This window comes from Rhinolophus hipposideros (genome assembly GCF_964194185.1).
Source record: "Rhinolophus hipposideros genome assembly, chromosome: 5".
Classification (NCBI taxonomy): Eukaryota; Metazoa; Chordata; class Mammalia; order Chiroptera; family Rhinolophidae; genus Rhinolophus; species Rhinolophus hipposideros.
In genome coordinates this window covers 63,332,466-63,345,454 of record NC_138051.1, presented here as the reverse complement: position 1 = coordinate 63,345,454, position 12,989 = coordinate 63,332,466, and the positions used below count along the sequence as shown (strand labels likewise).

General features: G+C 49.0%; 1 protein-coding gene across 11 annotated transcripts; it reads left to right on the top strand.

The window, feature by feature from the left end:
* Window positions 1-4,854: 4,854 nt before the first annotated feature.
* BMP4 (bone morphogenetic protein 4) lies at window positions 4,855-12,000 on the top strand. 11 transcript variants are annotated; one of them, XM_081048528.1, is made up of 5 exons: window positions 4,855-5,201; window positions 6,842-7,075; window positions 8,282-8,406; window positions 9,509-9,888; window positions 10,861-12,000. In XM_081048528.1, exons 4-5 carry the CDS (start codon window positions 9,516-9,518, stop codon window positions 11,715-11,717), a joined length of 1,230 nt encoding a protein of 409 aa, XP_080904654.1. In that variant the 5' UTR covers window positions 4,855-5,201; window positions 6,842-7,075; window positions 8,282-8,406; window positions 9,509-9,515; the 3' UTR covers window positions 11,718-12,000. The 11 variants fall into 11 exon arrangements, with proteins under 11 accessions (XP_080904654.1, XP_080904649.1, XP_080904659.1 ...); XM_081048527.1 differs by having other exon boundaries at window positions 4,904-5,201; window positions 6,009-7,075; XM_081048531.1 differs by having other exon boundaries at window positions 4,909-5,201; window positions 6,009-7,044.
* Window positions 12,001-12,989: the final 989 nt, after the last annotated feature.

Below are 12,989 nucleotides of genomic sequence, written 5' to 3'. Positions count from 1 at the left end.
GATCCATTCTATAATAATTTACTTCCAAACAGCATTCATTCTGTAGAATCATTTGGGTGCTGTTTACCATTTTTAGCAGAGGAAGCCTTAAACAGGGAGATGCCGAATATCCTTCACTGTGTACCAATCCTGTACTCTTTGTGGTAACCCTTCCTTGGGGAGGGAGGAATTTCGATAGCCATGCCCTGTCTGCCATCCACATGTTAAACATGTTAAGACATAAAAGCAGTCTTTTCATCTGTCTGATCTCTCTGGGATCTTGATTAGAGTTCTCTGTCCATTGTTGATGGTCTGTTTTGAAGGATTAAAAAATAGAACCATATTCCAGAAAGTAGCAAGACAACAATTTAAGGCATAGGGAACTGAAGTAATAATGCATTTTATTTTAGTCAATGAGAAAATATTAGAATCCAGTATTACTTAGCTTCGAGTGAGGTGTATCAAGGGTTGACAACAATCTCAAATGTTTGGAGAAGGAAAACTTTGCAATCAGGTGTAAATTTCTTCCTCAGTCCAGGGAAAAGGAAATGGGCTTACATTTTAGCAAGAAGTATAGAGAAAAATTGTGTGAAGTCAGAAGTGTTAGGGATCAGAAAATTCAGAGATGGAAAATGCCTTGGATATGGCATCTAGTCTAATATTTCTTTGCTCTTGGTAGTTATGAGTGTCCACTTTATCAGTTATTAGTTACCTTGGCAGAGATATGTTCATGGGTCAGATCTATCTAGACAAATCGTAATGAATGTTAACTTAGTATATGCTAATTCACATAAAACAGACTGTATTCAATCAACACCTGAGATGTGTGCAGCACCAATGATTACAAAATAAATGTGAGATATAACCATTTCCATTAAAAAGTTTATCACTAATTATAAATAAAATTCAATACCAGTGTGGCTCTTCACCTACTTTGCTCATGTAATCATTACCTTTGCAAAGAATAATAATAATAGCTAATATTTATTGAGCACTTATGTGTATGCCATTTTATGACATTAACTTATTTAATGCTTATAAGACCATTATGAAATAGAAATTGTTATTCTGTGATTATAAATGAGGAAACCAAGACTCTGGAGGTTAAGTCAGTTGACCATGATTTTAACTAGTAGATTGGGAGCTGAGAAAGATCTGTGAGGAAAATAGTCCATCCTCACATTTTACAACAACGAAACTGAGACCCAGCAGAGGGAAGCAGCTTCTTTCTCAAGATCACAATCTTTTCCCTGGGAAGGTCATATAAAGTCTTGCTCTAAGGTAGACTACGTAATAAGATCCAGAGGAAACAAGCTTCTGGGTCTTGATTTTGTTCTGTCTTCTAAGAACTGGGAAGATATCCTGAAATTTTCTATAACACCATGCTGCAAAGATAGAGCAGCCGCTGATGCCTTGACCTTGGGAAAAGCTTCCAGGACTGGCCTTGTTTAGTCATAAGCTGTGGCTGTGGGGAATCCATCCCCTAAAGGTCCAGCTCATGGTATGTGGAGGTGGAGACAAACTAACCTGGTCTGAATTTGGGGTCCATTACCTATTAGCTCTGTGACCTTGGACAATTCATATGACCTCTCTAAATTTCAGATTCTCATCTGTAGAATAGTGATTTTTAGGAGGGTTGTTGTGAGGGCTAGACAGCAAATATGTAACTAATGGTAAATATTAATAAGAGAAAAATGAGTGATCCTGGTCAGTTTCAGGGGTCCCTTGTAATGCCAGATCTAATTTATCTATCTTACTGCTTCTCAAAATTCAGCAATGATGCTGGGAGTTACTTCAGAGTTCCCTTACACAGCTTCAACAGACACTTAACTGGCAAAGACAATTTGAAGAACTGATGTGGTTCTTAATTAAGGACCCAGAAGCAAGGGCTACTATAGCTACAGGATTAGAAATCTTTTCACTTGTAAAGACCTATTTGGTGTGTTCTGGGCATACTAATTCTATAATTACCATAACGGTTTATAAAGCACAAGTCAAGCATATTCCTTTCTTGTTTAATAATCTCTAGGTATCAGCCTTTTAATGGTATCTACTCACCTTGAAAATGTAAGGGAAATACCTTTTAAAACAGTAGTTCTCAAGCTTTAGTGCGCTCAGACTCATCAGGGAACTTTGTGAAATATATAGATTTCTGGGTCCAGAGCTCAGGCAGGCAGGGCCAGGAAATCTGTATTTTTATTAGAACCTCCAGCCTTGTGCTAAAGCTTATGGTCCTCAGCACATATCTTGAGAAAAGATGCCCCTACGGACTTGCTGTCCAGCTACTCATTCTTGATGCTCTCTAGGAAAAAATTGACAAATGAATGCCCCTCATTCAGTAGTCGCAGTGGAGGAGCAGTAGTTGCTCTTGAATTATGAGGGATTTCTCCTCCTAATCTATACTTTATTTGGTTCATGTACATGATGTTCTATAAAGACACCAAGTTTCACAAGTAAGCTTAAGATGGGGAAAAGACTGGATGATTCCCCTTACCAACTGTGATCACTAGACTGATTTAGCGCTCTAACCAACAAGCAATTTGTTCTATGGCATGAGAGAGAGGAAGAAAAGGAAAAGAGGAGTGAGTAAAAAGAGTTGATAGTAGATGGTTTGCACCCATCTCAGATGTGGGCTAGAAATAAAGCTGTCCCAAGAGACCTGGAGTTGAGTTCTCCCACTACACATCTAAAGATTCATACCAGGGTCTAAGCAAGGTATGGCAGGTGGCTTTATTAGAAACTACTGGACTATGAATTTCACAGACTCATGGGTGGGCCAATAGCCAGTTTATTATCTAGGCTTCAGCAAAGTGAGATAATAGCTGTCATTCAAAAACATTTGGATTTTTAAAAAGAGAAAAATAAAAACTATTATCTGGTGCCTTAAAGTAAAATAAAGCTCTATTTCTAAGCATAGCATATCACTGTTGTTTTTGAGTTTAAATATTAGGGAACACATTTTGTTAATGATTAAAACAATAGTGATTGATTTAGGGGGCTTGGTGAACATTTAATCCATCCTTACTCCAGGCAGTGTGCTGAAGGAGCACACTGCCAGTGCCCCAGGATGCACATTAGGTAACTATTTAATAGGGTTTTAATTTTGTGTTGTTATTATTAATAATTAATGTAATTTTGATTATATTGGAAGCTGGAGGTATATTGTCAGCCATTCTTTCAGGGTGGTGGTATATTGCCCTGCCCTGTTTAATCAGGGGTTCTTAGAGGAGGTGGGCTCAGGTGTGACTTAAAAGGAAAGAAGGTAGATGAAAGGGGGAATGGAAATTATCTGGCCTAATCCTTTCATTCTACAGATGAGAAAACTGAGGCCCATAGGAATTAGAGGACTTACCCAAAGCCATACAGCTTGTTTCTGTTGTTAGATGTATTATTGGGCTAACCAGGAAAAGATATCAGGATACTGCGGCCCTGCTCTCTCAGTTGTTTCTGTGATCTCATGCACTTCCCCTACCCTTCATAATCTGTATTCTACACAGGAAATAATACCTCTTTTCTAAATATTGAAGGTATGTAACTGTAAAACTTTTCTAGATAAGCTACCCTGGACCAATATCTGTTTAAGTAAAGACCTAAATGCTTTGTTGAAACAGTGAAGTGTAATGTCTATCCCAGAGAAAGAAATCCAGGACAGGAAATGCTCACTCCTCCAGCCCTCTCCTGGCTACCTGGAGCTCAGGGCTGTGACCCTCAACCCCGCCCTGCAGCATTAGCTCAGAACTCTAGAGCAGAGGCTATGATTTACTTTTGGGCTCTGGGTAAGTCCCTTTAACCAGGCTGTCCTTCCCCTTCGGTGTTTGTAAGACAGAGAGATGATGCTGATATCTCCCTCACTGCTCCATCAGAGATGAAGTGTGAAATTAGCTCCTGTTTGTTTGGGAAGGTTTTAAAGCCACACATTCCACCTCCCTGCTAATATGATTACTAGCACTTTCTTGTAGGGAAGGGCCAACTCCTCGTCCCCCTTCTTCCTTTAAAGACAAACCAAAGGGTATCTTTTGTCTCCCTGTGGCCAAAAAAGTTGTTGCTTCTGTGGCTGTTACCTCCTCAGAAGGTCAGATTGCTGAGGTTAAGGATTCCTAGGTGCACAAACAGCCAAGTAAACAAACAAGAAACAACAACAAAAATAACTGCTGTGCTGGTTCTTAAGAGGGCTTCTGAGTTATAAACAGACTTTTCTAACAGTAAAAAACGTGCCCCCAGCCTGTCTCCAAGCCACTTCTGTCCTCAAAAGGCTTAGGCCTGGTGGAGAAGGGAGACTATCCTGTTTATTGGAGTTGTCTTTTCGAGGGTCGTCGCCAAGGCTTTCCACAAGAAGCATTTAAAACAATGTTTGGGAAGGAAAGTCACCTTTTAATAGCCAAAGAAGTATATACCTTTTTCCGGGACACAGCTCTGCACACAGCCTGTTTCTCAACCTTTGGAAATCCTTTAACAGTTTATGGAAGGCCACCCTTTAAACCAATCCAACAGCTCCTTTTTCTATAACCTGATTTTAGAGGTGTTTCATTATCTCTAATTACTCGGGGTAAATGGTGATTACTCAGTGTTTTAATCATCAGTTTGGGCAGCAGTTACTCTAAACTCAGGGAAGCCCAGACTCCCATGGGTATTTTTGGAAGGTACTGCGACTAGTCCATGCAAGCTTTCTAGTACCTCTGCACGTGGTCCCCAGGTGAGCCCCCTCCGCTTCCCCGAGCTGGAGGCAGCGGCGTCCCAGCCCCAGCGGCAGCTGCGGACTCGGGCGCTGCCCCGGCTTCCGGGACCCGGGCCTGCAAGGCGAGGCCCGGCGGCTGGATGGGAGGATGTGGGCGGGGCTCCCATCCCAAAAAGGGAGGCGAGCGAGGGAGGAGGGAAGAAGGGAGGGGCTGCGGGAGAAGAGGAGGAGGAAGGAAAGAAAGAAAGAGAGAGGGAAAGAGGAGGAAGGAGAAGATGCGGGAGGGCAGAGGAGAAGGGAGGGAGGGAAGGAGAGCGGAGCCGGGCCCGGAAGCTAGGTGAGTTTGGCATCCGAGCCGAGGGACCGGAGCCTGAAACGCCGCTGCTGCTCCGGGCTGAGTATCTCGCCTCTGTCCCTGATGGGATTCCCGTCCGCACCGTCTCGAACCTGCAGCGCCCCAGTCCTCGGCCCTCGCCCAGGTTCACTGCAGCGGTTCAGAGGTCCCTAGGAGCTGCTGCTGGCGAGCCCGCTACTGCAGGGACCTATGGTGAGCAAGGATACCTGGCGAGGGCTGCCGGGCAGAGAGGGCCGAGGCGCATCCTTGGAGGGAGAAGCGGGGGTGGGGGGGCGGCCCTCAGGCTGTGGCCGCGGCAAAGGTGGCCTTTTTTTTTTTTTTTTTCCCCCAACGGTTGTGCTAGAGGTAGGGATGCTGGCGCTGAGAGACACTTCCATACCTGCTACTGCCTCTACCCAGGCGACTTTCTCCGTCTGGCGGTCCTGGGCGATGTCTACCTTTAGTAGGTTTGGGGCGGGAGAGAAGAGAAGAAGAGAAACCTTTAGTTGGGGGTCGTTGGGAAACACTGCGGGGTCTTGAGAGGAACACGTTGAGGATAGACTGGCGTTTGCGATCCCCAGACTGGAAGGGCCAGGAGAGAAAGGAGTGTCGGCTCTGAGGTCGGGAGAGGGTGAGGGGCGGGCGAGGGTAGAGAGAGAACACCTAACTAGGGCTGGTTCTGCGGTGCGGAGCGGAGTTCTGCTGCCACAGGAGCTTGCGCGCTGCTCGAGGGGTAGCCTGGAGGAGGGGAGTGTCAGTCGACCCGGCCCCCAGCAGGCGGAAGCCAGCGAGAGCTTGCGAACTACCGGGGCTCGACGCGCCACCTCCACGAGCTATTTTCGTGGACTTACAGCATCCCACGAGGTTCTTCTCTATCATTTCAGGGTGTAGGGTCTTTAGGGACTATGGCCGGTGTGCCAGGCTCTCCCGGGACGAGTCTTTCTGCGATGCTGTGTCCTATGGGGAGTCGCTGGCGAGCCGCACGGCGGACGCGCGGCTCTTACTGGGTCTCCCTTCCAGAGCCGACGGGATCGGGTCGCCAGATCCCCGGGTCCCTCCCGGCGGGAGTTGAGCCCGCGGCCTCAGACGCCTGCCGGGCACCTCTTGGGTGGATAGTTTGTAAGGATCGCAGTTTGTGGACTGAAGGCTTTGTGAGATGTGAAAACCCCCAAAGACGGAGACTTGGTAAACTGAGGCGACCTCTGCACAAACTTCGGCGTTGGAAGACTTTGGCAGGGAAGTGAACGACCATCGCCACGAGTTGCATCCCCGCCCCACAAGAACAATTTCAGAAGCCTAAAGTTCTTTTCAGCTTTTATTTTTTTTTAATTAAAAAATGTGGGGAGAAAAACGTGATTAGAGATGAATCCTACTTACTGAATCCGAAATTGAAACACAACCCGGTCTTCCCTCAGCCTCTGGGTTTTAGCGCAGCGCGTGCTCCCGCCGCCGCCCTGCAGGACTCCTGGGGCAGAGGATTGTCCGGGGATTCCAGGCGCCCGCCCCTTCTACTGTCGCTTCGCCCCGTGGGGACCGGCCTTTCGTCTGCTTTTCCCATTTCTGGAGCTCCTCCCACGGGAAATTTTTAGGGTTCCAGGCGTCTCAAAAACAAACCAACAAAACCCCCAACTCTTTTTGCTCTCCCCAAGCCTTTTGCAGTCAGCCCCAAAGGTGGCGCGGGAGCGGGAAAACCGAAAGCCGCTCCAGAAGCGGCGCGGCTGTCTCGGAGAAAGGACGGTCGCGCAGGGGCGCCCGCGGCCTCCGCACCCCGGCCCGCGGTGTCAGGCGGCGCCCGGCAGCCGTGGCCCGGAGCGAGGGCTAAGGACTTGATTGTATACTCGTCTTTCTTAAAGGCTTCCCGCGAGTGCCCCCAAGAAGAAACCCAAGTTTGTGGGGGCGAGTGAGGCTGGCAACCTGAGCCCTCGATCTCTGCAGCGACCCAAGGCAGAAACTGGCAACAGCCTCAGGAAAGGAAGGCCGGTGCAGTGGGCTTTGGAGCGGGAGTCGTGGAGCTGGGGACCCCGGGTCGGACCCACGCTGACGCAGAGATTCGCGGGTCAGATTTTCCAAAAGGCCCCTGTGCTGAGGTACCCACGCGTGCAGCATCTTCCGTAGAGTTAGGACATCCCAGTAATTCCTTGAGTTGTGGGTTGGTAAAATTCCTGAAGAAATATTTGCTGCGACTTTGCAGCTGGTGCATGGAGGAAGGGGGTGGGGAAGGAAGTGGCGGGGGGAGGAGTGGTGGTTTAAAAAATAAGACAAGCTGGAGAGAGAGAGGGAGAGAGAAAGAGATGCAGACGCAGAGGTCGAGCGCAGGCTGAAAGCTGTTCACGTTTTTCTCGACTCCTGGGAACGTGGTGGGATTTCCTTTCTGCGCCGGGTCTGGAGTTGTAAAACCTCGGCGACATTAAGACCTGAAACTTGTGACGAGCCAACTCCTCGGCGACGCCTCCTTTTGAGTCCGCCCTCCGCCCTGAATTGCCCCGCCGACCGCTTTCTTTGGGGATTTATGCTGGGCTCTGGGGGACGCCGAGGCCGACGTGGTGCGGAGCTTCTCTCCGTAATGGAACCAAAAAAGTAGCCCAGCGGCCGCTCCCTCCCCACATTCCCACAATGATCGCCGCCAACCACCGTCCCTTTCGGCCCGGTGCGTGACAGGGTCTGCCGCTTTGGACTGGGAGCTGAAGAGGCTGCCCAGTTCGTCTCGCAGGCGTTCGCCAGGGGGTGACTGGCTGTCCCTGGGAGCAGTATTTGGCTTCGCGGAGACTCTGGGGAGGAGGTGGCCGGGTACGCGCGAGGGTGAGGAGTGTTGCTGAGCGCTTTCCTTTTTAAGTGCCCCTTGGTGGTGAGGCTTTGAGAGGCAGACACTCCCGCTCCCAGCCTCTTTGGGCCGGGTTCGCACTGCAGGGCACAGCCCCTCCAGTGCGCCCCAGATCCTTCGGCTTCAGGCCGCTGACGCGAGGGACCGGCCCGACGCACCAAAAGCCTCAGGTAGAGGCGAGGACCGCGTCCTCCGCGTGCTGCGCTGGGGGACCCGCCGAAGTCTCCGCCGATCGCCTCCGGCAGCTCCTCCCAGACCGCGGGAGGTTCGGGCCGCAAGCTCGGAGGCTGGCCTCTCCGAGAGGGGGCGGGGCTGCGGGGGGGCCTGCGGGCCCTTTCACCGCCTGCCGCAGGGAGGGCCGGCTCCTGCGTGCGCGGGGCGGAGCCTCTGACTTCACGTGACTCAGAGGGGCTGGAAGAAAAACAGAGCCAGTCTGCGCCAGAGTCTCATTATATTCAAATATTCATTTTAGGAGCCATTCCTTAGTGCCATCCTGAGCGACGCACTGCCGCAGCTCCTCTGAGCCTTTCCAGCAAGTTTGTTCCAGATTGGCTGTCAAGAATCATGGACTGTTATTATATGCCTTGTTTTCTGTCAGTGAGTAGACACCTCTTCTTTCCCTCTCCTGGGAATTCATTCTGCCCGCCCCACCCCTGCTCGCCTCTAGTCCCTCTCGGCGGACCTTCCTTCCAGAGCCCACACTCCACTTTCTGGCAGCGCTGCCGCTTCTGGGCCAGGCAGCCGCGGCGCGCTAGATGTACCGGTTCTGTTTAAAGCGCTGCTTGCTCCCACCCGCACTCTCAGATCCGGTGCGTTGCAAAAAAGGGAAATGCGAGGCGGCTAAAGAATTAAAGGTCCTCAGCCCGGGGTTATACCTTTTGGGCTCATCATCCCACCCTCCCATTTGACTGGGGAGTGCCGGTTGCCCCCTAGTTGCGTTCCCAGCAGCTTGTCAAAACTCACAGAGGTCGCTCCGGGAATCACTCCCCCCCCCTCCCCCGCCCCCCCAGCCCTTCCTGGGAGTCAGCAAGCGGGCACAATCCGATGCTTTTTGCTGGGTATTTCAAACTCATCAGCCACAGTAAAATAAACCGTCAAGACAGTTAGTCAGCTCCCGGACCACGTTCTCCGCCTCGGCCAATGGACCCTGCCGCCCTATGTCTTCGTCCTGTCCCTGCTTTTCTGCTTTCCCTCCCTCTTGCTCCGAACCAGCTGAAAGTTGTGGAAGTTGGGCTGAAGTGGGGGGAGGAAAAAGATGGGGGTGGAGGAAGAGGGAGGGAAACTGAAGGTCTGAATTGGAGAGCGATGGCATTTTAATTCTCCCTCCCCCATTCTGTTTTACCCCCTAAATGTTAACTGTTTATCCTTGAAGAAGCCAAGCTGAGATCATAGCTCAGATAGCAGTTGGGACAAAAAAAGATTAACAGGATGGAGGCTATCTGATTTGGGGTTATTTGCCTGTAAACAAGTTAGACCAAGTAATTACAGGGCAATTCCTACTTTCAGGCCTTGCATGGCTGCAGCTGGTGATGGTGGGGGGTGTGTGACGGGAAGAAGACACAAACTTGATCTTTCTGACCTGTTTAACATCTTGACCCTCTATCTCTCGCCCTATATGCATATGCGGAGACATCTCTATTTCTCTCTAGTTATTGGTGTTTATTTATTCTTTAACTTTCCACCTCCTCCCCCTCCCCAGAGACACCATGATTCCTGGTAACCGAATGCTGATGGTCGTTTTATTATGCCAAGTCCTGCTAGGAGGCGCGAGCCATGCTAGTTTGATACCTGAGACGGGGAAGAAAAAAGTCGCCGAGATTCAGGGCCACGCGGGAGGACGCCGCTCAGGGCAGAGCCATGAGCTCCTGCGGGACTTCGAGGCCACACTTCTGCAGATGTTTGGGCTGCGCCGCCGCCCGCAGCCTAGCAAGAGCGCCGTCATCCCGGATTACATGCGGGATCTTTACCGGCTCCAGTCTGGGGAGGAGGAAGAGGAAGAGCAGATCCACAGCATCGCTCTGGAGTACCCTGAACGCCGCGCCAGTCGGGCCAACACCGTGAGGAGTTTCCACCACGAAGGTCAGTCCCTACCCTGAGTCTGGGCGGGGGAGGGCCAATAGGGCTGGCTGGTGGGGCAATGGAAGCCCCGGGGGAGAAGAGTTCAGGTTACATCAAAGCCCCAAATCCAGGAGGCTGGAGAACAGAGCTGCCTACCTCCAAGAATTTCCAGAGCTGTGGCTAAATTTATTTTTCGGAGACAGAGGGGAGGGGCTGGGGGAAGAGGAATGACACCACGCAGACGTGGGCTAGCCCCAGCGGTGTGTTTTTGCTATATCAAAGCCTTTTCTGCCAGGTTTTCTGCCCGTTTTTTTTCAAAGCACCTACTGAATTTAATGTTACAGCTGTGTATTTGTCAGGTTTATTCAATAGGGGCCTTGTAATCCGATCTGAATGTTTCCTAGCGGATGTTTCTTTTCCAAAGTAAATCTGAGTTATTAATCCACCAGCATCATTACTGTGTTGGAATTTATTTTCCCCTCTGTAACATGATCAACAAGGCATGCTCTGTGTTTTCAAGATCGCTGGGGAAATGTTTAGTAACATACTCGAAAGTGGAAGAAGAGGGAGAGGGTGGTTGTGTGCATGTTTCCTCCTACCTCTGGTCTGTTGGCCCCTCTTTTTCTTTACAACCACTTGTAAAGAAAACTGCACACACAAAGCCAAGAGGGCTTTAAAAGGGGAGTCTGATGGTGGTGGAGTAAGGAGTTGACACATGGAAATTATTAGACATATGAAGGAGGTTGGGAGATACTTTCTGTCTTTGGTGCTTGCCGAATGCTAGCTAAGTTTCACTGAGTTTGCTAGCTGCCCCATTTATCTGCTCCTTCAAATTAAAAGATATGCTTATTTCCCCAAAATAAGCTTCCACTATGTAAGCAGAATTCACCACTCATCACCCAACTCTTAGCTATTTCTTGATTTTTCAATCTCTTAAAAAAGTTCATGTGTTGTTGTTTTTTCCTTTTTCTTTTCCTCCCCAACTGTGCCTAGAACATCTGGAGAACATCCCAGGGACCAGCGAAAACTCTGCTTTTCGTTTCCTCTTTAACCTCAGCAGCATCCCAGAGAGTGAGATGATATCGTCTGCAGAGCTTCGACTCTTCCGGGAGCAGGTGGACCAGGGCCCTGATTGGGAGCAGGGCTTCCACCGAATAAACATTTATGAGGTTATGAAGCCCCCAGCAGAACTAGTGCCTGGGCACCTCATCACACGACTACTGGACACGAGACTGGTCCACCACAATGTGACACGGTGGGAAACTTTCGATGTGAGTCCTGCGGTCCTTCGCTGGACCAGGGAGAAACAGCCCAACTATGGGCTGGCCATTGAGGTGACTCACCTCCATCAGACACGGACCCACCAGGGCCAGCATGTCAGGATTAGCCGATCGTTACCTCAAGGAAGTGGGGATTGGGCCCAGCTCCGGCCCCTCCTGGTCACCTTTGGCCATGATGGCCGGGGACATGCCTTGACCCGAAGGCGGAGGGCCAAGCGTAGTCCTAAACATCACCCACAGAGGGCCCGGAAGAAGAATAAGAACTGCCGGCGTCACTCGCTCTATGTGGACTTCAGCGATGTGGGTTGGAATGACTGGATTGTGGCCCCACCAGGCTACCAGGCCTTCTACTGCCATGGGGACTGCCCCTTTCCACTGGCTGACCACCTCAACTCAACCAACCACGCCATTGTGCAGACCCTGGTCAACTCTGTCAATTCCAGTATCCCCAAAGCGTGTTGTGTTCCCACTGAACTGAGCGCCATCTCCATGCTGTACCTGGATGAGTATGACAAGGTGGTACTGAAAAATTATCAGGAGATGGTAGTAGAGGGATGTGGGTGCCGCTGAGATCAGTAGTCCTTGGACACACACACACACACACATACACACAAACACACACATACACACATTCCCATCCACTGACCCACACATTACACAGACTGCTTCCTTATAGCTGGACTTTTATCTTTAAAAAAAAAAGGAAAAAAAAAAACCTAAACATTCACCTTGACCTTATTTATGACTTTACGTGCAAATGTTTTGACCATATTGATCATATATTTTGACAAAATATATTTATAACTACGTATTAAAAGAAAAAATAAAATGAGTCATTATTTTAAAGGTAAACTATGTTCTTTTTCTCTTTAATCCTTTCTCTTTTCCTTCTGCCCCCTCTCTTTTCAATGAATATTTTTTTCCTGTTAAGGTGGGGCTGGGGGCAGAATGGAAGTCAGGGTGGTAACTGGAGGTGGTTAAGTTCGAGAGACAGGAAGTAAACTGATGGTAGAGAGATGGTAATTACCAAGATGAATTGTTTTGCATTTCTATTTAATGTTAACAAGGACGCAGCATCCTCTCCCATCTGGATGACACATGCCACAGAGAAACAGTGGGATGAAAGGAGGAGGCCAGATTAAAGGTTCAATTTTGGGCTCCTTGTACATCTTCTGTTTTTGCTCACCTGTTAGAGGTACATCCTAACCAAGTGTGATGGATAAGAGTCTCAAAACTTGGGAAATGGTTCCCACCTCTACTTTTATGATACCCCAGGGTGTCTCCAGTAATTACAAACACCAGTGTTATAATTTCAATCCAAAACTAATTTGCACACTCATATTAACATGTGTGTATGTGTTTTAACAGGTTTTTTGTTTGTTTTGTTTTTTGAGAAGTGGGTTTTAGCCAATAAGTAATTTTCCTTACCTTCAAAAAATTTGGTGACCACTTTTAATATACCACATGGTGGAATTCTCCAGCGTTTCTTGACTTCTTTTCCTTGTGTCCTATTCCCCACATGGCCTTTATTGAGTTCAAAATTCCAACAGATTAGACGGGGTGTGTGGTGGCAATGGGGTCAGATACTGAAGGGTCAGAACTTCTAAGTAGGCCCTGTGAAAATGTTCCACCATATAGCATCTCTTGAGCAAGTCAACTCTCCGTGCTTCTCTGTGCTGCCCACCTGCTTCCCTGGAGCTTGTCAGAAAGTGACGTACTTGGTGGATGTGGTCTTCTGAGGAGAAAGCTTAAAGTTGGGCCACAATTAAAAAGGAAAATTCCTATGTGTTTGACAGTTTCTCTCAAGGGCTGTGAGCAAGGTAGAATGACATGGATATAGTG

Coding starts and splice junctions, on each gene's coding strand:
- BMP4 (XM_081048528.1), top strand. CDS start 9,516: ATGATTCCTGGTAACCGAATGCTGATGGTCGTTTTATTATGCCAAGTC. Junction 9,889..10,860: donor GAGGAGTTTCCACCACGAAG/GTCAGTCCCTAC, acceptor AACTGTGCCTAG/AACATCTGGAGAACATCCCA.